General features: G+C 38.6%; 1 protein-coding gene across 5 annotated transcripts in view; it reads left to right on the top strand.

The window, feature by feature from the left end:
• Positions 1 to 22,499, top strand: part of LOC104608078 (ARM repeat superfamily protein) — a 56,108-nt gene that overhangs the window by 207 nt on the left and 33,402 nt on the right. Inside the window, exons 2-7 of one of the 5 annotated variants that reach the window (XM_010273943.3) lie at positions 142 to 228; positions 579 to 871; positions 1,417 to 1,535; positions 10,167 to 10,212; positions 17,198 to 17,270; positions 17,354 to 17,411. In XM_010273943.3, coding sequence (XP_010272245.1) covers positions 776 to 871; positions 1,417 to 1,535; positions 10,167 to 10,212; positions 17,198 to 17,270; positions 17,354 to 17,411 — 392 coding nt within the window. In that variant the 5' untranslated portion in view covers positions 142 to 228; positions 579 to 775. Of the gene's footprint in view, positions 1 to 64; positions 229 to 578; positions 872 to 1,416; positions 1,536 to 10,147; positions 10,213 to 10,497; positions 10,933 to 17,197; positions 17,271 to 17,353; positions 17,412 to 22,499 lie in introns of those variants that run through there. The other 4 variants (XM_010273946.3, XM_088891232.1, XM_010273945.3 and 1 more) reach the window with 4 other exon arrangements.

Genomic DNA, 22,499 nt, shown 5'->3' with positions numbered 1-22,499 from the left:
ATCTTCTTTTTATTCTATTCAATCTCGAGCCTTGTTACTGTTCTTTTTTTCTTCTTCTTGGTAGTCTATACTGGTTCTATTCTTGGACTGATGGCATAGCTTGAACAGCAGCTCGTCTGATCTTCTTCTTATTCTTCTTAGTTCTTCCTGCCCCTGTTCTATTTTGCAAGACTGAAGACCCTGTTATACCTTGGAAGACCAAATACAGCGCAGCAGCTTCAACTTCAAGTAACTTCATTTATTCCCTGTATTTTTAACATTTTTTTCCCTTCTTTCCTCGATTTTGGCTGAAGAATTCTTTCTTGTGGAACACTGCACACGCAACTTAAAAGAGGAAACATTAATTTGGTTTAAGGTGGAATTTAAACATTTGCAAATTGCTGAACCTTAGACGTTGACGTGTCAATAAACATTTTGGTCTTTTCTGTTAATTATTGATATAATTGCTATTTTTTTAAAAAAATCTAGCGACTGTTTGATTTTTCTTCTTGAGGTTAAGATTTAACTTATTTCAGTTTAATTTATGTTATGATGCTTTCAATATCTGATTTTGTTTGAATTTGATGTTTTATTATTAGAAATTCCAACAATAACTATAAAAAACACATGGTCGAGGCTTGTGTCTCCTTGTGCTCCGGAGGCCGACGCCTCTTGTGTTCTGAACTTCGCCTCATGCCTCTGGGTAGTGGAACACTTCACATCACGACTCCATGTTTTAAAACACAATAGAGCCACTTCAATCGAATTGAAGAGTGTAGAGATTTGACTTAAAGAAATGAAGCCCGGTGGTGCTGCAAAGTTGATCGTTGATGCACTGCTCCAGCGGTTTCTTCCTCTTGCCAGGCGCCGCATTGAAACAGCCCAAGCACAGGTACCTACCTACCACACTATCAATTTGCATTGGTATTTATATCAGTGAATTGGTGTTTTGGTAATGTTTATCTTTGCTGTTAGAGGGGAGATGGAATGGAGAAAGGGTTTTATTGTATTTGCGTGATTGTGAAGCTTATCAATTTTATGCATTTCATTGGACAAAGAAAAAGTTATGAAATGAGAGGACGAATGACCTCTCTTTGGCAATGGACAGCATTTGGGTAGGAACGCAAAACTATTGTTGGGCTCATCATACCCTTCAGTGGGCAGAAGAATATGATAAATTGGTAAGGGTAAATGCTGCTCTAACGGCTGCAATGTTACACATGACATGGACAAAATGTTGCATGGGGAATTGACATTAAAAGTGATGTGTCAGACATGGGCACAGTACCCATTTCCATAGTGGGTGAAATTTCTTGATATTATTCTTATAAATAGATAATTGCTCACAGGCTGTAAGTGCTGAATATTTGTTGGTATAAATGGGTACTCATAAGTTGTTTCTTTTTCATAACTCTGCATTGTATGGAAAATATTCAGGATGGACAGTATCTTCGGCCATCGGACCCAGCTTATGAGCAAGTGTTAGATTCATTAGCAATGGTGGCTCGGCATACACCTATTCCTCTCCTAGAAGCTCTTCTCAGGTGGAGAGAAAGGTGAGCTTATTTTATAATCTTTCAACTTTATCAGAGTCATTTCATTTATGGAAACCTTTGTAATTCATTGTGGAGAACTTCTTATAGGATGATAAGTTCCTCCGCATATCAGTGATTTAATTAAAAGGTGTGCCTAGTGCACAGGTGAGGCACATTTCAAGGTATGCACCTTGCCTAGGCAGCACCTGGTGCACCTCAGCCCAGGTGTGTGCCTTAGTTAAGTGTTGCACTTTTTTTTTCTTTTTTTTTTTTTAAAGTTTGGTGACTGGGTAAGGGGCTCTGAGAATCCCATTTTTGTTAATATTGTACATTCATCCTTATACAAATCAGTTTTAGAAGATAAGGAATTATAATTAAAATCACAAAAGCAAACTTTTGTGCAGGAATTACGGATTTAGGACTCTAACATGGATTTGTTTGGCCATGCCTCAAGGGGATTGGTATAAAGTGGCTCCTAGAATATACTATATCTTCAAAAAAAAAGAATAAACTATATGTTACATTTTCACTTTGAATATGCACCATATGTTACACTTATATAGTTAAATTTGAGCTAATATGCTTTTTAAATATGTATTTTTTAAAATAATACTATTTTTAATATATATATATATACACGTTATTTCTTTACAGTTTTTTTTCTGATTTTTTGCATTTTTGGTTTTTTTACAAATTTTGAGCCTTGTTTCAAAAAGGCGTGTGCCTTGCCTTGCGCTTTTAAAACACTGTCATATATAGGAAATTTCATCTATTATATGCTTTGCATTAACAATAAGAATTATAAAAAAGACAACATTATTAAGAATAGTAATTTACTAATTTTTTTCTCATTTAGATGCCTACATATAAACATGGATACAGGGAGCAGGGATATGACTCATTATTACATGGATTAGAATACAAGCTTCTCATTCAATACACTGATTTTCTTTTTCTATTTTTATAAGCCAAGCATCCAGTCCATCCCTCCCGAAAACCCTCGTAGTTGGTACCGACATTAGTAATGGTCCTTCTATTTTTTAACAAGTGTAACCTGGCAAACCTGGTGAAACTTACGTCACTTAAGACATTTCTTATGGTGTGATCTCTTAATATATGCTATGCGTATAATTTAGATGTATCCATGCAATAAAGCTTATTCCACAAGGCTTTCATTTTTGTGTTGTGTTTCATTATTGGGATCATAGTGTTTAGACCATGGTTCACAATTTTGATCGTAGTGGATATTAGTGGACATTTTTCCATGTAGTGATGGGAAAAATTTAAGGATATTTTGCTAATTTCACTGAGATATTTAGAAAATTTAAAAAATAGTGAAATTTTCTGTAAACATGGACTTAGTTAATAAACCTTCAAGGAATTGTTAGAAGTTTAATCGCACATATGGGGTTGACTACATGAATCCCAACATAGTCTATCAATATTGGCAAGATTTGGGGAAACATTGGTAAAATATCGGAGATTTTGGAAAATAAAGATTCTTGTAAATTTTCAGATCACCACTTAGCAAAAGGGAAAATTTTGCCAAATCTTGTCGATATTTCAAACCATGGTTTAGACATGTACAAACATGTTAAGGTACCTTGGTGTTTTTAGTTGTATAGAACAATGTTTACAACCCGCCATTGACCTGGCTGGTTGAACTGTTGAAACCATCACCTGGTCAAGATTCTGGGTCCGGTTTACATGAAACCCGACATTTGGTTAAAAGCCGTTGGCCTGGTCAAAAACTGTCTGATCCAGGTGGTTGAACCATTCACTTGTTGACCTGTTCAACCTGGTCACTGGGCCACGGGTTGCACACTCAATGTATATGCAAACTTCTAGAGGCTATAACTTTGCACTTAGATGTCCGATTGTGGTGATTTTTCTTTTTTGATTGTGGGTAACTTTTTGAGATCTATGCATCCCAAGGCGCTGAAGGCGTGTTGCCCCACTATTTTTGCGAAAAAGCCCTTTTTTGGGTTAGTTGCTTTGGTGTTGTCAATTTACTCAACCACAAAAACGAGATAAAAGCATGGGATGACAAGTATGAAAATGGAGCTTTAAGTTAATGTTTTCAACCCATGGTTGACATGGAGGGGGAAGGGCAGGTTCAAATGATGGTAGATTGGTGGAGTGGTCTAGCTTTGTCTACCTTAAAGACTGAGCCTTTAGCTTTATGGTAGTGTGGTTCAATGAGAGAAAGGAGGACAAAGGATAGAGTCAAGTTTTGTTAATGGAAGAAAGGCTGTTAAATTTGAAAAACATTTCTTCAGGAAGCATGAAGGTTTGGGTAAGAAGAGTTGTGAAGTTTGGAATTGGGTGACAACAAGTTTCTTTCACAAGGATGGATTGAGCTTCTTGAGTAACATCTTGAAGATTAAGAGCTCAAGGGATAAGACCTCAGGTCTTATTCAGACTCAGGTTGGAGTGGAGAAAGTTTGTTTGAAGTTTAGGGGGGATGTTGTCTTTCTTTGATTGTGCAGCCTTTTCAAGATTGTTTTCAGATGCTTGGGTTTTTGTTGTTGTAATTTTGGTTTCTTATCTTGGGTTTTCGGTTTTGATGGTGTGTTGAGGTTGTCTGGTCTAGGGGTTGTTCTGTTTCTCTTTTCCCTCTTGAGTGACTCCTGGTCACTCTCCCTTGTATTCTATTTTTTTTTTGTTTTAATAAATTCTAATTTTATTACAAAAAAAAAGAGTAGATTATAGAAGAAGTTTTGCAGGGCTCAGTAGTGGATGATAATGATGCTTCAACCCCATGGGGACTGTTTTCTAGAAGAATGGGTGTTTTTAGATAATGGAAAAAAGGATGGAAAGGGTGATGCACTTTTAGATAGGGAGAAGGTTGAAGAGTCTGGTTCTGAGAAGGAGTTTTTACATTCAGGAATGGAGGAAAGAAGGAATGAACAACTGGGGGAAGAAGCAATTGAGCTTCTGAAGGGTTCTGAAAGCTCTTGTTGTTTTTGAGGAGGGGAACAACTGATCTTTTTCAAATGTTTTTATTGGAAAGTTGGGGTGGAACTAGGGAGGAAAAAGGTTATTAGCATGGGTGAAGAAATACAAAAAAGATGGTGATTCTTTGGTCAACTTGAAAAAGCCCAAGGAATCTAATGTTGGTCAGTTGATTCATGTCACAAAAGTGTTTCATCGTTTGAAGGAAGGACTAATTGGAATTGGTCCTTGTAGCAACTAGCAAGTATAAGTAAGTTTACAGAAGGAAAAGGATGAAGGATAGAACTAGAACACAAAGCAATGCAGTAAATAAAACTGGTATGAAGCCGTTGTAGAAAGTGATGGAAAAGAAGAAAAATTAGATCCATGTTCAGGTGGTCAAAAGGAAGATGCTTCTTTAGAGGAAGAGGAAAATATAGGAGAGGAGGGAAATGAGAAGAAGGAGGAGGTAGCTTTTGATTGAGTGCGGAAAACAGCTCAAAAGGTGGACTTGGAAAATAGTGGAAACTGAAGTCCAAGTAAGCAATATATTAGGGCTATCTTTCATACGTGGGGAAGAATTTGCGAGAAATTTTTTTTTTTTGAAATTGGAACACAGACAAAATCCAAATGGAGAAAATCCTTAAGGGAAATCTGAGTGGTGAGGTTTGGTAGGGTTAGTTTTGGTTTGGAGATATTAAGGGGAGTTGTTTTGGGATGTTTTATAAGGCTTGGGAAGGTTTTTTTTTTTGTGTGTAATTTTTTGGGGCGGTGGGTTTGGTGGTTTATGTTTGGGTTTTGGCTTTTTGTGGGTGATTGCTTTATTACTCTGTTGTTCTCTCTTGCTCATTAGTAAATTTTCATTTTTATTTATTTTCAAAAAAGTTCATGGTTGACCTGGCAGTTGGATCAATTGTGTTGTAAGATGGGGTTGGGGTCATACAAATTTCAGACCTGGCAGTGGGCTTTGTGGGGTGATAAATGGGCTTTGGGTGATTAAGGATGAAGAATAGGGATGGAAAAGCAAGTAGACAGCTTACTGTCCACCAAAGAATGAATAAGAAATTAAGAAGAGAGATAATAGCTTTTGCTGTTACGGTAAACAGGAAAGATATTGATCATTTAGAAGAAGAAATAAGTGAGAAAAAAGGAAAAAGGACAAAAGTTTCCTGGCAATAACCATATTTCACCAAACCAAATTTTATTTGATCTAATAAACTCTTCTTATATTGCAATCACCATCTCTATTGACAGCATATGAACTTGGATGTCCCCTTATAGGCTCCAATTTGGATTTGGAAATTGACCCAAATCAACTTCCATTTGCTATAAGGAAACTTGAATAACGCCTCCTACCAAACTAACTTAATGTAAAGACACCAGAAATCACCAAAAGTATAAATCATAATTTTGTTATCAATAGTAATTTAGAATTTCTATGTCAAAAAGTTATCATTAATAGTAATTTTGAAATACCAGAAAATTTTGAGAAAAATTAAACCATATTTCTAAGACACCTATAGCTAGAAAATAATTTTTTAAATCTCAAATCATAGCAATATTCTACCATCCACTTTCCAAATGGTTTAATCATTAAGCTGTTTGTCCCGGTATGTGGGTCGTGGGCTGGACATTAATCATCATTTTTCCTTTTTTTTTTATTTTCAACCATTTCCATCATTTATTACAACAATTCTCATTTATCATACTTATTTTTGTTTAATATAATGAACATATTATTATTAGACAAATGCTCTTATTTTGCAAATTTTCTGATTTTTTATCTGTTTTCTATATTCTTATTCATGGGTTGACCCATTTGACCCAGACGGCTGAGCTGCTGGCCCACGACCTGGAGTGAAAAGCAGTTCTTTTTCCTGATCCTTTCTTTCCTTTTTTTTTTTTATATTGGTTTAAGTTCGAGAGCCAGCTGCTCTGAGCATCATTGGCTCCCCAGCCATTGTTCTTCAAGTTCAAGCATATGGTTCAATGTGGAATTTGTGTCACTTTTGGTTTATTCTTACAATAAAATGTTCCTCTGAGGTACTTATGTTGAGATAGCTTGATGCACAACTGCTATTGTGTATTGGGTATCCTTTTTACTGCAAAGAGTCCTTTAGTAATGCTAAACAGTTAAGAAATGTCAGTCTTCAATCCCCAATTCATCTAGTGTAATTGGGGATTGCAAGGTTATGGATTCATGTATAATGTTCTATAATCTGTTCCATTTCGGAGCATATTAGTTTATTATTTTTTGGTAATAAATAAAAAATAAATTTCATTAAAATTAGAAAGAGAGATTTACAAAAGGGGTGATAAGGACTCACCCACAAAACAGAACATAAAAAATGAGCCCCAAAAGCTTATGATATGGTGGATTGGTCATTCCTATTTGTGGATCAAATTTTAGTGGCAAATGAGTGTGTGACAGCTAAGAGAAAACAAGGTGACAAAGGTTTGATTTGTAAATTGGACCTTGAAAAAGCTTATGATATGGTGGATTGGTCCTTACTGTTGAATTTAATGGAAAAGATGAGGCTAGGTGAAAGATTGAGGATGTGGATTAAAGAATGTATTAGCTCAACACATTTTTCTATTCTGATGAATGGGGTTGCAAAGGATTTCTTCCAGGCTAAAAGAGGACTAAGACAGAGGGTGACCCCTTATCTCCATTCTTATTCACCTTTGTGGCTGAGATTTTGATTAGACAAATCACCAAAACTGATCAAGAAAACCAGTTTAAAGGTTGGAGAATGGGTAGATTAGAAGTTGTGGTGTCTCATTTGCAATTTGTTGATGACATAATTTTTTTCTGTGAAAGCTGTGATGAAACCAGTTTAAGGAATCTAAAAAGATTGGTGGATGAATTTCAGCAGACCTCCAAATTGAAAGTCAATTGGGGAAAAAGCTGTGTAGCCGGAATCAACATTGAAGGGGGGGGGGATATCCAAGCCATGGCAAATCTGCTAGGTTGTGAAGTGAAAAATTGGCCTCTGGAATACTTAGGAATGCCCTTGGGTGGGAATCCGAAAGCTGAAAGCTTTTGGAAACTGGTGGTAGAGAGGTTCATGAAGAAGTTGGCAATGTGGAAGAGAAATTATATTTCCTTGGGGGGAAGAATCACCTTGATAAAATCAACCCTTGCAAACTTTCCCACTAACTTCCTTTCCACCTTTAAGATCCCAATGAAAATAGCTAGGAAATTGGAGAAGATTATGAGGGACTTTTTGTGGGAGCCAGGTGAAGAAAAGAAAGATCATTTCGTGAAATGGTAGAAAGTTTGTTACCCCAAGGACCAGGGTGGGTTAGGTATAAGGAACCTAATAAAGAAAAACAAGGCCCTCCTAGGGAAATGGCTATGGAGATTCCCTTGTGAGGAAGAAAAGGTTGTGGCACAGGGTCATTAAAAGCTTACATGGTGATGCAGATAACGGCTGGGATGCAAAATTAGCCCCCAATGCAGCTCCTTCCTCTCCTTGGAAGGCAATCTTTGAGGTATATCCAACTTTTCTTCAATTTATCAGGTTTGATGTTGGTTGTGGCAACAAAGTTTTATTCTGGGAAGACCTTTGGGTTGGGGATGTGCCTCTTATGTTCAATTTCCCAGACCTCTACTCTTTATCAAACTATAAAAACAAACCTGTTGCTAGGTTTGGTGTGCTTTTAGAATTAGGGATCTCTTGGGATTTTGTCTTTAGAAGAGGGTTGAGGGAAAATGAGTGTGAGTCTCTAGTGCTGTTGATTTCAACACTTGAGAGGGTCTACTTGGACCAATCTATAGCTGATTGTAGAGTGTGATCCCCAACTTCTGATGGTTTATTTTCCTGTGCATCTTTCTTTGATTTTCTCAGTCATATTAACCCTATGGGGGTCAACTTCCCAGTGAGAGAAATTTGGACTAAACCGATCCCTCCAAAAGTACAAGCTTTTTGTTGCGAAGTGTTCCTAGGGAAGGTAAACACTTGTGATGTGCTACAGAAAAGGAGGCCAAACAATTGCCTCTCTCCTCATGTGTGTGTCCTTTGTTTGGGATGTGGTGAAACTCTAACCCACTTACTATTATCTTGCTCTTTTGCTTCTAGTATTTGGAATGTTGTTTGTTCTCTCTTTGGATGCAGATGGGCTCCCCCATAGGATGTGGTAAATCTATTCAGCCCCTCTTTCCTGTATCAATGGAAGAAATGGGGAAAATGTATATGGAAGGCAGTGAGAGCAGCTACAGTATGGACTATTTGGGAGGAAAGAAACCTAAGAATCTTTTCAGGAAAAAGCAAAACAATGGAGGAAGTTATTGAAGCCATAAAAATCAGAACTGCACATTGGGTGAAGACCATGGAGATTTTTAGAAACTACTCCACGAATGAGATACTAAGGAATTGGGCTGAAATAGCACAAACAGATGTACCCATCAGCACAGAACAAACTAAAACTGAATTTCGATGGGAGTTCTCTTGGCAACCCTGGAAGGGCAGGCATAGGGGGTGTGTTTAGAAATTATCTGGGTGTGGTGGTGGCACTCTACTCTGGACCAATAGGTTATGGTGACTCAATGCAGGCTGAATCTCTAGCCCTACTTCAAGGTCTAAAGATGGCTGAGCAGATAGGAACAACAGACTTAGAAATTGAAGGAGACTCTCTATTGGTCATCTCTTGGGCCAAAAACATCACATCAGCACCTTGGAAGCTCAAGTTTATTTTCAGAGAAATTGACACACTTGCAAGGAAGTTCAACTCTCAGTTTGGGTGGGTTAAAAGGGATGCAAATGGGATGGTGGATACCCTAGCAAAACAAGGGGCAAATAGATCTTCATTGTATTGGGCAGAATTGTAACTGATTGCTGGAGATTGCATTTTCCTATGCAATCTTTAGCTATTGTATCTTAATCTCTCTGTTATTAATGAAAGATTTTTACTGCTCAAAAAAAAAAAAAAAAAACAGCCCCAAAAGCCTGCCTTACCCTTTTAAGTTTTAATTTCCCAATATTATCTCCCCAAAGCCAAAATAGAACAGAATCCCCCAATCCCGAACAGCATATAACCCAAAATTACAAGCAAATGAATCTCAACCCCTAATCAACCTGAAAAAAAATCTAACAGACTGACCCAGAAGAATCAATCCTCTGTCCAACGACAACAGCCCTACACTCAACAAGCAAAAAACCCTTCAAAGAGTTGCCCAATCAATTGCCCAGCTATTCACCAGCTTCATAGCTACAGCCTAGAGCAAGAGCCTCTTTGCTTCTTTTAATCATCCTCTCTGTCTTCTTTACCCTCTTATTGGGTCCAACCCCAAATAATCCCCCTTTCAATCTAGTGGATACTTTTGATATGTGAATAGTCTGAGTACTTTTCTGACTTCTGAACCTTCTAACTGCATAGGGAAATAACTTATAGCCATTATTATTATGGCTTAGCATGAGTTAAATTTTTGGCACTTCTGTTTCACACATACATTCTTGTTACAGTTAAGTTGCTTTCATTCTGTTCTAAGCACATTGCCTCTTGTAGGTGTAATTGGGAATCTCCTAAAAACACCCACTTATATTATTTTAAAAAGATACCTTCAAGTATGTCATTTTCTAGATATATTATAAATAAGGTACTTCCATTATAAAAGGTTTAAAGTAGATAAAGGTATTATTGCTAATTGAAAATTTGGAATGGCTCAACTTGTGACATGTTTCTAATTTTTTGTGGAGTTTATTGGATGTGTTGCAGTGAATCTCCAAAGGGTGCAAATGATGCCTCTACATTTCAGCGTAAGGTACTGGATCATGGTCAAGTAATACTCACCTTGATAAAACTGAAAAACTTTGCACAATATAACATGGATTTATCTGGAAAGGCATATGTTTGTAAAAAAAATGGTTAGTGGATCTTTTTTTACAGTTTTGGATTACTATGTTTCACTGCATGTTATTGTTAACATTTCTCCAAAATTCTAGGGGAAAATGCTTGGTGAGTGTTGGTTGAAAATTTTATGGATTGGAGAATGGACATGACTCTAGATTCTTTATACATATTAGGCTAATTTTGTTTTTTGAAACAGGTGAAGTAAGAATTTCATTAGGACAAAAACATGTACAACAAGGAGCTGTACACAGGGATTTACAAAAACTGCACCAGAAAAGCTACAAAAAGACTCCCAACCGCAAAAAAGGAATTAAAACTTCTTTCCTTGAAAACATCGTTTACTGCCAACCAGGAAAACATTTTTCCCAAAACTTTCTGAAATACTGTATCTGAGGAGCTATGTGGGTTCTTGAAAATCCTTGTGTTCCTCTCCTGCCATATGCACCAGAAAACTGCAGCAGGAGTCAGATTCCAAACCATGCCCTCTTTAGTTAGACCTTTGACTCTCCAACTCTTCACAAGATCTGTCACTGATTCAGGGCAGCAACTGTTCACCTCATATAAATTCTCAACTTTGTTCCAGACCTCACAGGAGAAAACACGGTGGAGTAGCAGGTGGTTTACTGACTCGGTATGATTCTGACAAAGCACACAGACAGTTTGTTTAACAGCATACCCTTCTTTTCCAGATTATCCCTAGTTAAAATCCTGTTAAAGTAGGCTGTCCATACAAAAAACGCCACCTTTGTGGGCACACCCTTACACCATACAGACTTAACTGGGATTGGCTCATCCTCTGATCTGGAAAAATAGTTGTAAAAGGACCTAACTGAGAATTCCCGACTTCTCTCACTCCCAAACTTTTCTATCCTCTCTCCCTAATTCCACTGGGGTGCTATACAACAAATGCAGCAATTCCACTAGACACTCCACTTCCCAATCATTCAGATTTCGCCTGAAGATAGGAGCCCAAACAATATTTCCACTCATTCATAAAAAAAAACAATATTTCCACTCTGCACCTGCAAATAGTCTGAAACCAGAGCATCTTTGTCCACTGCTACTTCAAAGAGGGTAGGGTAAGAGGCCCTCAAGGGTCTATTATCACACCACAAGTCTTTCCAGAAAAGAACTTGCCTCCCATTCCCAACCCTAAATTTAATTCCATTTGAGAATGGACCATAAGTTTTCCCAATCCCTTTCCAGACAGAGCATCCATAGAATTGTTTCAGCTCACCCGGGACCCAATCAGAGATCCCATAACCATACTTGGCTGCTATCACCCTTCTCCACAAACCACCTTGATTCTCCTCAAATCTCCAAAGCCACTTCCCCAGTAAAGCGGAATTGAGATCCTTTATTCTTCTCACACCCAGGCCCCCCTGAGATTTGGGTTTTGCAGATCTTGGACCAGCTAACCAACATGAATTTTTTCTTCTCATCCCTCCATCCGTTCCACAAAAACTCCTGCATCTTCCTCTCCAAAGACTTAGCCACCCCACTAGGAATTGGATATAAAGAGAGCAAATACAAGGAAAGGGAAGATAGAACACTTTTCAGCATAGTTAATTTACCTCCATAAGTAAGTACTTGTACTTCCAAGAAGCCAAACACTTGTCTAATCTCTCTACAATGGGCTCCCATATTGATTTGGAGTTGCACCTAGTGCCTAGAGGCATCTCCAGATATTCAAAGGAAGTTTACCTCTTTTACATCCCCACTCCTCCGCCCACCTCTCTATTTCTGGTACATCTCCCACTGCAACCAGTTCAGTTTTATGCCTGTTTACATAGATGCCTGACACAATCTCAAACCACTGCAGCACGGCCATTACATAACCAAGCTGATGAACTGAAGCTTCACAAAATATGAGAGTGCCATCTGCAAACTGCAACAAAGAAATCTCCACCCTTTTATCTCCCACCTGAAAACCTTCTATGAACCCCCCTGCTGTGGCCCTTTTCATCATTCTGCTTAGAGCTTCAGTCACACATAAAAAGGAAGGGGGAAAAAGGATCCCCTTGCCTTAGGCCCCTAGAACTCCTAAAGTGACCACAGGACACCCCATTTACTAGGACTGAGAATGAGGGAGTAGTCACACATACTTTCATCCAATCCCACCATTTAGAGCCAAAATCCATTCTTCTTAGGATGTAGTCTAAGAATTGCCAGTTGATATGATCATAAGCCTTCTCAAAATCGATTTTACAGAGCAGCCCAGCCCTCCCACTTCTCAGTCTTGTATCTATCATCTCATTTGCTACTAACACTCCATCTACCATGAGTCTACCCTCCACAAAGCACCTTGACTTTCTGAGATTAGGGTTCCCATGACTAGTTTGAGCCTCTTAGAAAGAACCTTGGAAATTAATTTGTATATACTACCAACCAGACTAATTGGTCTGAAGTCTCCCACTTCCTCTACCCCTTTTTTCTTTGGAGCTAGAGTTATAAAAGTGGAATTTAAACTCCTTTCCTGAGCTGCTGAGTTACGGAATTCTTTCAACACCCTTTAAACATCATTCTTTAGAAAACCCCAACAGTGTTTGTAGAATGCCATGGTAAACCCATCCGGACCCGGAGCCTTATCTCCTTCCATCTCTTTTAAAGCCTCCCAAATCTCCCTTTCTTCAAATTCTCTCTCCAAATCTGCAGCTTGCTCCTCTGAGAGGCCATCAAACTCCAGGCGATCAAGTTTTGGCCTGTTATCCCACTCTTCCTTGTAAAGATTCTCATAAAACTCCACAATATGGCTTTTCATTCTGTCTACCTCCAACAACACACCGTCCACAACCTACTTTTTCAGAATATTTTCCCTTCTCCTAGCACTAGCTAATTTATGAAAAAACTTTGTGTTGTTATCACCCTTTTTTAACCAGAAATATTTGGAACACTGCATTTTGTCTCCTCTTGATAGGCTGTTCTGTCGAAATCCAGCTTGGCTCCTTGTCTCTTCCTTTTTTCTTCCTGAGTTAACTGCCTCTCCTCTTTAGCTCTGTTGATTTCGACTATTGTATCTAAACAACTTTTCAGTTTCTGTTCCACCCCTTTAAAAGAATCCTTCCAGATTTTAATTTGCTCCTTTAAGGCCTTCAACTTCTTGCCAAACACATGACTAGCTGTTCCTTCCACAGAAACACCTTCCCACCAATTTCTCAACTGCTCCACAAAACCTTCCTCTTCAAGCCACAAGTTATCGAATCTGAAAAGCACTGGCTTGAATTGAATGCCACCGCAATCCAGGCAAATGGGAATATGATCTGTTAAAGGTTTAGGAAGGGCCTCTTGGGACAGATTAGGGAACTTCTCTTCCCACTCAGTAGACACCACAAAACGGTCTACTTCATAAGAGTTGCATCCTCCTGATTGTTTGTCCAAGTGAATTTGTCTCCAATCAAAGGAAGATCCACTAACTCCCATCTCTCCATAAAGCTGGCAAAACCCCTCATGGCTCTCCTGGATCTCACTTCCCCTTTTTTCTCATTCTCAAAACGAGTAGTGTTGAAATCCCCCCCTACCACCCAAGGCATATTCCACTCTTCTCTTACTTCAACAAGTTCCTGCCAGAAAAAATCACTTTAGGAGTTCACATTTGGACCATATATTGCAGTTAAAACAAAATCCCAACCATCTTTGAGCAACTGGAACCAAATTGAAATAGAAAAAAGACCCACCTTCCTACCCTTTACTTCTACCACATTTGAATCCCAGATAACTATTATCCCACCTGCAGTCCCCACTGCATGGGAAGCTTCCCAATTACAATCACGTTCTCCCCAAACGCTTCTTATTTTCTGGGCATCCAAAGTATCCATTTTGGTTTCCTGGAGACAAAGGATATCCGCCTTCCACTTGCTTATATGTGCCCCTGCCACCACCATTCTCCTGCCTGAGTTCAGACCTCTGATATTCCAAGAGACAATCTTCATTTGAAAGAAGAGACAGTTTAGTTTGGTGGTCCATTCCCATCCCCGCCCTCCCCTTAAGCCTTACCCCTTAATCCCTCCTTTCCTCCCCTCGCTACACCCCTAGCAACTTCGTTAAGGCCCCAAGACAATCTAAACAGCTCCCTTTCTGTCCTCCTCCCTTTCTTCCCTTTTTCTTCGAGCACTCTTCTCTCCACCACTACAAGATACGACTTCGTCAGCTCCTCCATGTCCTTAAGAGACACCCCCAAGAAGGCACCAAACTCCATGAACTTGGATAACACCCAAGTGGAAGGTTCTTGAATCATATTAGGTTAATTATTTTTTTTTTTGAAGAATAAAGATAAATTCATTAAAAGAAAAAGAGAATACAAGAGAAAGGTGATAAGAAATCACCCAAGAGAAAGCAATAGACGCAAACACAAACTCACTACCTTTGACACCGGATTACAGCCAAACAAGACAAAAACAAAAAGCACATGTCCGACTCCGATCACCTTCACCCAGCTCCTTGAATCGCATAACCCTGACATCATCTCCCTACTCACCTTTGAACACTCCATCCTGCCTATTGACATCCTCATCCTACTTCTTTCTTCCCTCCCCAATTACTGCTATCTTCAAACTCTCTTCCTTCCTATTTCTCTCGAACTCCTCAAAGGCCTTCATAGCAAATTCCTAACCTCCCCAAAAAAATAAGCCAAGGCTTTTGCCAATCTCAACTTCTTTCTCCACTAACTTCTAAAGAGGCAAAGCTTCATTCTTTTTCGCCATTGAATTCTTGTCAACTTTAGAACCTTCAAAACTCTCTTTCTCATCTTGATGCACCTTACCCAGATGGGGATCCAGTGGTTGGGATTAAATCATTGCTCCACAAAGACCAGATTCTGATGGAGAAACGCCTCTCAATCCTTTTCTTTTGTAAATCCATTTAAAACCTTTTGTAGGTCCTGCCCCCACTAGACCAAGCTTCAACTAGGAAAAATTTTGGTCACAAACAACATGAGGATTTCTTGAAACCCGTGCTTTCTTGCTAGTTAACCCATTATACTTCACTCTTCTCATCAACCTTGCTCCTCCGACCAAGATCGATGCCCAATCTTCCAACCTTCACCTCTTCAAAACACAAGTTGTCACCGGTTAGATTCTTGTCCTAGAAACCATTGCAGCCGTGAGCTGCCTGCCTTGACAGCCCTCCCTTCTACAACTTCATCTTTGATCTTGTTTTTAGCACCGACAGAGACACTTTCTACCTCGATCTCCTCCTCCCCCTCTCCCAACTTTATCAGCTTGGCTGAAGGAACCTCTCGAGGTGCAATAAGATCAGGCTTTTCTGGAACATCCGTGTTTTCCTAAGGCTTTGTTGCATTTTCCTCGACCCGAACAGGGGCCAAGGAATCTCCAACATCTTTAGAACTGAGGCCTGAAGCACTATCAACTGGAGGAAGACAACGATCGTCATGCTCCATCCCAACTCCTTTAACTAACCTCTTTGCACCATTCCTATTGTACTTGGTGATCGCCCAGACCCAAGCTTCTCCCTTTTCCCTTGGAAAACTTTTACCGAAAGTTCTGAACCATTTAAACTTTGGCTGCTTGAAACCCAAAGACCAATTTTTGTTCACTTTATCTTTTGTACGCCAATTGGCCTTCCTTCATAACAATCAACTTTTAGGATCTAGGTCCGACTCGGCCCTCCACTTGACCTAGTGGTCCTAAGTGTCTCTTCGGAATCCACCGCTTTCTTCTCAATTAAACCTTCCTCATACCCCTCGACCTTTTCCACATCAGAACCACAACCCACTAAAGTAAGCAGGCCTGAATTAGCAGTTAAGTTGGCCAGGTTCAGCTGGGCCCCACTTACTTCACAACTCTTCAATTTCCTCCAACCTCGATCTTCACAATGACTCCTTGGGCCAGCCTCACTCAACTTTCCTAAAATACCAAAATTGCTCTCATCGTCAACCTCAGTTCTTCCTTCCACCTCCTGACTGTTCGGCTTCTTACCTACAACAACAAAGGTCTGATCACTTTCGCTGGTAGGTCCCTTGCATTGAAGAAAATCATCCACCCACCTTGGTAGGAACCTTTAACTACTAGTCTCAGTTCATAACTTTTCCCCACAAAATGAAGGGAAAGCAGAGAAGGCACCAACTGAATTTCTGACACCTCCATCAATATGCGCACAGCATTTAAATTCCGCAAAAAGTTCGTCTTTGCATTGCCTCCTTGGGCCAGAGCCTCACTCAACCTTAATTATGCTTGTGTATACTTATCAAGTAGTCCATATATTAATTTTCAGGCATTTTCTTTTCCCATTTTAATGTTTTTCTGCTAAATAAACCTAACCTAATACATAATGCACATGCATGTGTCTATGGATACATAATTCACAATGTTGAATAAAATTTTAAGAGAAATATATCTTGATTTATATCTTATAAATGGCTGGAGTTATATCTGCAGTGGCAGATAAATATGTATACATTTGTGTACATATATGAACAGTACAAGTATGTTTGTCTATCTATCTACCTACCTACCTATATATATATATATATATATATATATATATGTACCAGCATTTTTGCATTTTTTAATCATTAACAAGATTAAAAGAGCTCAAAAGCTGGAAGAAAAATACAATCACCTAGGTTACAACGAAGGCACTAGATATCTAGCATCTTGAAATGAAAAGGTCAAACTGAAATGTACATATCATATCAAAAGAAAAAGAAATAGCTAACATGGGATGGAGTGTCTCCTATATAACTTCACCTTTCCAACTCCTTCCACTATCAGCTAGGGAGTAGGGAGGGTATAGGATTTCTAGCATTAACTTTCTGTCCTATGTTGAATGTGACTTAATCCTATGACAAGTTGCCTTCTTTTAATACATATCATATCTTTGTTAAGAAATGTTTACCTTATTTATATTCAAGTTCAATGATGTATCTTTGTTTGCTTCAGCTGGCAGTGGAGTGCATATTTTGCTCGGCATGTATTCGCTTCGTTGAGTGTTGCCCACAAGAGGGGCTTACAGGTTTGTTTGTTTTATTGATATTAGCCTCTTTGACCATATCTGGACACCTTAGTCAAAAAATCATGGTTTTCTCCTCATTGCAGAGAAGCTTTGGTCTGGACTTGAAAACTTCGTTTTCGACTGGCTAATCAATGCTGACAGGTGGGGCTGTTTGAGATGGGTTTATTATTTTATGTGTATAATTTGCATGTTTATTCTACACATTCAACTCTTTTTCCTTCATTTGCACATTATCTTTCAATGGTACTTGTTGATAAAAAAAATTAGGTTATCTTTGTACAGTGGCTTATGAATTACTTGGGGATGCCTTTAGGGGATAATTCGAGGAATGACAGTTTTTGGAGCCCGGTAATTGATAGGTTCATGAAAAGTTTAGCCTCTTGGAAGAAGAATTATTTTTCTCTGGGTGGCAGAATCACTTTGATCAAGTCTACATTTTCTAGCTTGCTAGCATATTATCTATTTGTTTTTAGGATCCCAAAAAGAATAAGTAGAGTGTTTGAAAAACCAATGAGAGATTTCTTGTGGGAGCTAGGGGAGGATAGGAAAGATCATAGGGTGAATTGGGGAAATGGCTGTGGAGGTTTGGAGGGAATAATGATAAGTTGTGGACTAAGGTAATTTTGAGTATTCATGGATAGGCAGATGATGGTTGGGACTCTGGGGTTGTGGCAAGGACTACTATAGCTTCTCCTTGGAAATTCATACATGCCATTATTCCATCATTTTTGCAATACATCAGGTTGACCTTTGTTTTGGAAATCAGGTAAAATTTTGGGAACACCTTTGGGTGGGGGATGTACCTTTGAAAGTTTGATTTCCTCTTTACTTTCCCTCTCCTGGTGTAATGGGAAGTTTGTGTATGATTTTTTTGGTTTTCTCTGACTCAAACTTTGGGCTTGATTGGGATTTGGGTCTTAGAAGAGGCCTTAGGGAGTCAAAATTTGGAAATGTTCTGGAACTAATTCAGATTTTGAATGGGGTGGTGTTGGATCCTTCAAAGAGGGATAATAGAATTTGGACCTTATCCCCTTCTGGGGCATTCTCCTGTGCTTCTTTCTTTAAGTCCCTGGTGCAACCTACCAACAACTTCATACAAACTTTTCCAGTAAAGGAAGTTTGGGGTGAGCCGATCCCTCCAAGGATTGGAACATTTTGCTGGGAAGCGTTCCTGAAAAGATGTAACACTTGTGACTTACTCCAGAGGAAAAAGGCCTAATTGATGCTTCCCCCCCAAGTTGGTGCATCCTTTTGCAAGGTTAATGGTAAAAACTCCTACCACTTATTAATTTCTTGCCCTTTTGTTTTTGATATACGGGACTGGTTTTTTTTTCTTTATTTGGTTATAGGTGGATCCCTTCACCGGATATACAAAGCTTGTTTGCTACTTCTTTCCTTAGATAGCCGAAGAAAAGGGGTAGGATTATGTGGAGGTGTGTGAGGGCTGCCATTTGCTAGACTTTATGGAAAGAAACTCAAGGTCATTTTCTGATAAGGAAAGGAATAAAGGTGTCATTGAGGTAATAATGGTTAGGATGGTGCATTGGTTAAAATCCTTGGAAATGTTTGCTGATGTATTTACGGATATGCTGCTGAATAGTTGGTTGGAGGTTGTAAACTTTGCTCCTATTACATTAACTGCATTTCCTCTGTGGTCACCACCAGCCTCTGGGTTTATAACGTTAACTTTTGATGGTAGTAGTGAGGGCAATCCAGGGCCCTCAAGAGCTGGTGGTGTGTTCTGAGATGAGAATGGGAAGGTGATTGCATTGTATTTAGGTCCCCTTGAGAGTGGTGACTCTCTTAGAAATGAGGTATATGCTTTAATGGAAGGTCTGAGGAAGATAAAGGAGCTGAATATCCAAAGGCTAGTTGTTGAAGGAGACTCAAAGTTGGTTACAGAAGGACAATGGACTTTGGAAATATGCCAATGAGAAGGGAGGTTAAGTGGCTAACTAGGGGGTTGGAAGTTCAGATTCATTGGGTGAAGAGGACTGCAAATGCTTTTGCAGATACTTTGGCAAAGCAGGGGGTGGAAAGGGATCAAATGTTTAGGGCTATATTATATTCATATTTCTGTTCTTTTGGGGAGAGTTAAGCCATTTTATCTCTTCCCGGAGTGCTGTAATTATCTTTTTTCATTAATAAATTGAATTTTTCTGTCATTGATTAAAAAATATCTTTGTACAGGAGAGGATAACCACGTTCACCAATGATTGTCATTTAGGTGTATATCCACTTATTTGACCTTCCTTGCTAATAAAAAGTTTCATTTTTATATTGGAACATCTTTTACAACTAATTATTATGGACTGGATATTCAGCAACTATGTGAAGTTCTGGTCTGTATACTGATAAATTAACATTCCACCATTGTTAATGGGAACAAATAAAATTGTCACAGTGGTATTACTCTTGTTTTGGCCTTGGGTACTTGTGAAATATTATGATTCAGAGCATGGAATCATCTGTTTTTTATTGTTTTGTTCATTCATTTTTTACCTCTAAATGCTATCTATCTGCTCATTTCGAGTGAATCTGTTTGGACCTATATTGCACTAATACTGAAATCACATATAGTTCTTTAATTGAAAATCCACTGGATCTTTGGATTGCAAAACCCTGTCTTATTAACTGAAGACTATGATCCAGGTTTTCCATGGTTAAAAAGGTAGTTATAACTCTATTTCTTTGAATGTCAACCTAGAGACAAATTTTTTCAGCGGCATATCATATGGGTATGTATGCAAATACTTATCAAGTCAGCCCTTATTTAAATGATATTACGAAATGTTTTTCTGACTGGTAAATGTTTCAGAGGCTTGTGCCACAGAAAAGAGAAACACTCAGTCTTCTCGGGTGGAACATATTATCATCACCCTGTGCTGATGGAAACTCTTTTGTCTTTAAAGATATCTGTCAGAATTTTGGGTGGATAACACCTTTAGTAAAAAAATATAGAACTTAGCCAGTTATTGAGAGCTTAGAAAATTTTTAAAAGAGGATGTAATGGGGGGGATAAATTCCTCCTAGTAATCTCCTGTTTTATCATGATTAGCATTGGGAACTTTTGTTTTGCTATATTTGATGTTAGGTGGAATCTCGCTACAGATATTGATGCCTTAATTAGTACAAACTTCTTCTCTCCTAGAATAAAGGAGGGTAAAATCCTATGTATTTGCACAAGAGCTGCTATTCTTTGGGCTGTATGGGAAGAATGGATGCTAAATTCTATTTTGACAAATATTAGTCCAGACTCATTAATATACTTGATTGAAATTAGACTCGTTTATCAGGTGGAAACTAGGGAAGAGTATTGTATTTTCCCACTGATGATATGGAGGATGGTCAGCATTGTTAGTCTCATCTATGTGTAGAGTGAGCTTGAATATGGCATCGATACACCCTCCACTAGATGGAATCAAATTGAATTTTGATGGCTGCAGCCCTAGGAAGGGAAATCAAAGTGGCAATATCTGGATTATTAGGTTTTGGTAACTCTATATGAGCAGAACTACAAGTTGTGGTTCAAGGTTTGAAAGCGGCTACTTCAGTTGGTTTGTGGGCCTAATAGTTGAAGGGGACTCAAAGACGTATTCAATCTCTGGTTAAAAGTTGAAGTGGAAGGAACTTGGAAGCTTGGTTATCATATCAGGAAGCAAGGCATTTGGCACTTCCTTCTGGATACCTAGATCTGCTCACTCAGAGGGGAAGCAGTATGGACTGCTCCAAGACATCCTGTACACCATTATTAGTGTACCTTGTATATAATATTGTACTTTTTTGATCAGCGAGGAAGAAATTTGCAGCAGTAAATTGAATTAAGTTTGGCAGTTCTGTCTTAGTACAAACATATCAGAAATTCAACAGCCCATGCTTTACAGCAGGAAATTGAATTACACTGTAGCTGAAAACAATTGCTGTTTGTTAACCTCTTGTTTAGCCAATGAATCCACCATCCCATTTGCAGTTCTCCTGACCCAATTGAATATGACATCCATCTCCCTTGCTAAGCATTAAAATAGTTGGACAAGGAGTAAAGCAAAGGGAATTGAATTTTGAGAGGAGACTCATCTAAACAAAGATTCCCCCAAAAATGAACTTGTTCTCCATCCCCCACATCATATCTAAACAAAGTACCTCTTGTATTGATTTCCATGGAGAAGTTGAAGAGGAACGAGAAGCTACCTTTGCATCCTGGCCATTGTCCTAAGTACCCTGTATGCTTACAATGACCCTGTGCCATAGCCTCCTCCTGTCCCTTTCGGTTGGCAACGACCACAACAAATTTCCTAGCAGAGACATAATTCTGTGAATCACATTCCTAGTTCCTAGCCCATGGCCATCCTTCTCCTTCAATTTTCTCACCAACTCCTACTTTACCAGATAATCCTCTCTTCTCCTGGTTCCCAAAGGAAATCCCTCATATATTTCTCTAGCATCCTGGTCACTTTTATTGAAATACGAAAAGTGGCCAGAAAGTAAATGGGTAAGTTGGCCATAATAGATTTCATTAGAGTTACCCTCCCACCCAGAGAGAAATAATTCCATCTCTCAATTATTGATCAAAAAAGAAAAAAATAATGGAGGGAAATATTTGGAGGAATCAACAGAACATCAAAATGTTGAAGGTGTTTAGTTGATGAAGTTGTTCAGATTGATAACAGGATAGATATAAGAAGGTTTATTGATAAAGAAGTTGAAGTGGGACGTAAGGGGGTGGAATTTGCTAGAAAGGTATTCTTGGAACTGGGAGTTATAGAGTCTAAAAGGTCTTTTGAGAAATCAAATTAGCATATTGGAGTTGGTGTTAATTTGGTTTCAGATGAATTAGAAATCACATTTCTGAAATTATTGGGGGCTAGGGTGTTTGGGATAATAGGATGGTTTTATCAATTAGAAATGGAACATGGATGTATTTTTTTTTATCAGTAAAGTAGAATACACATAATTCAAACTATGGCCCAAATCAAATGAAGTCTTTTAACCCCTTGTTTTGCTAAGTGTATCTACCATCCTATTTGTAATTCTTCTAACCCAAATTGTAGGAGATGTTTAACTCCCCTTGATAGAACTTCTATTTCCCTGAAAATATGCCTGTACATCCAAGGGACTTTGCAAATGCCTTTCACCCAAATGATGATCAGTTTTGAGTCCCCTCTACTTCCAGAAGGCAGAATTCAGATTGCTTTGCTAATCTAAGACCTTGCAATAAGGCCACCAATTCAG

This window comes from Nelumbo nucifera, chromosome 7 (genome assembly GCF_055504915.1).
Source record: "Nelumbo nucifera cultivar China Antique chromosome 7, China Antique-T2T, whole genome shotgun sequence".
NCBI lineage: Eukaryota > Viridiplantae > Streptophyta > Magnoliopsida > Proteales > Nelumbonaceae > Nelumbo > Nelumbo nucifera.
The sequence above is the reverse complement of the archived record's forward strand: the minus strand, read 5'-3'. Positions and strand labels throughout refer to the sequence as shown.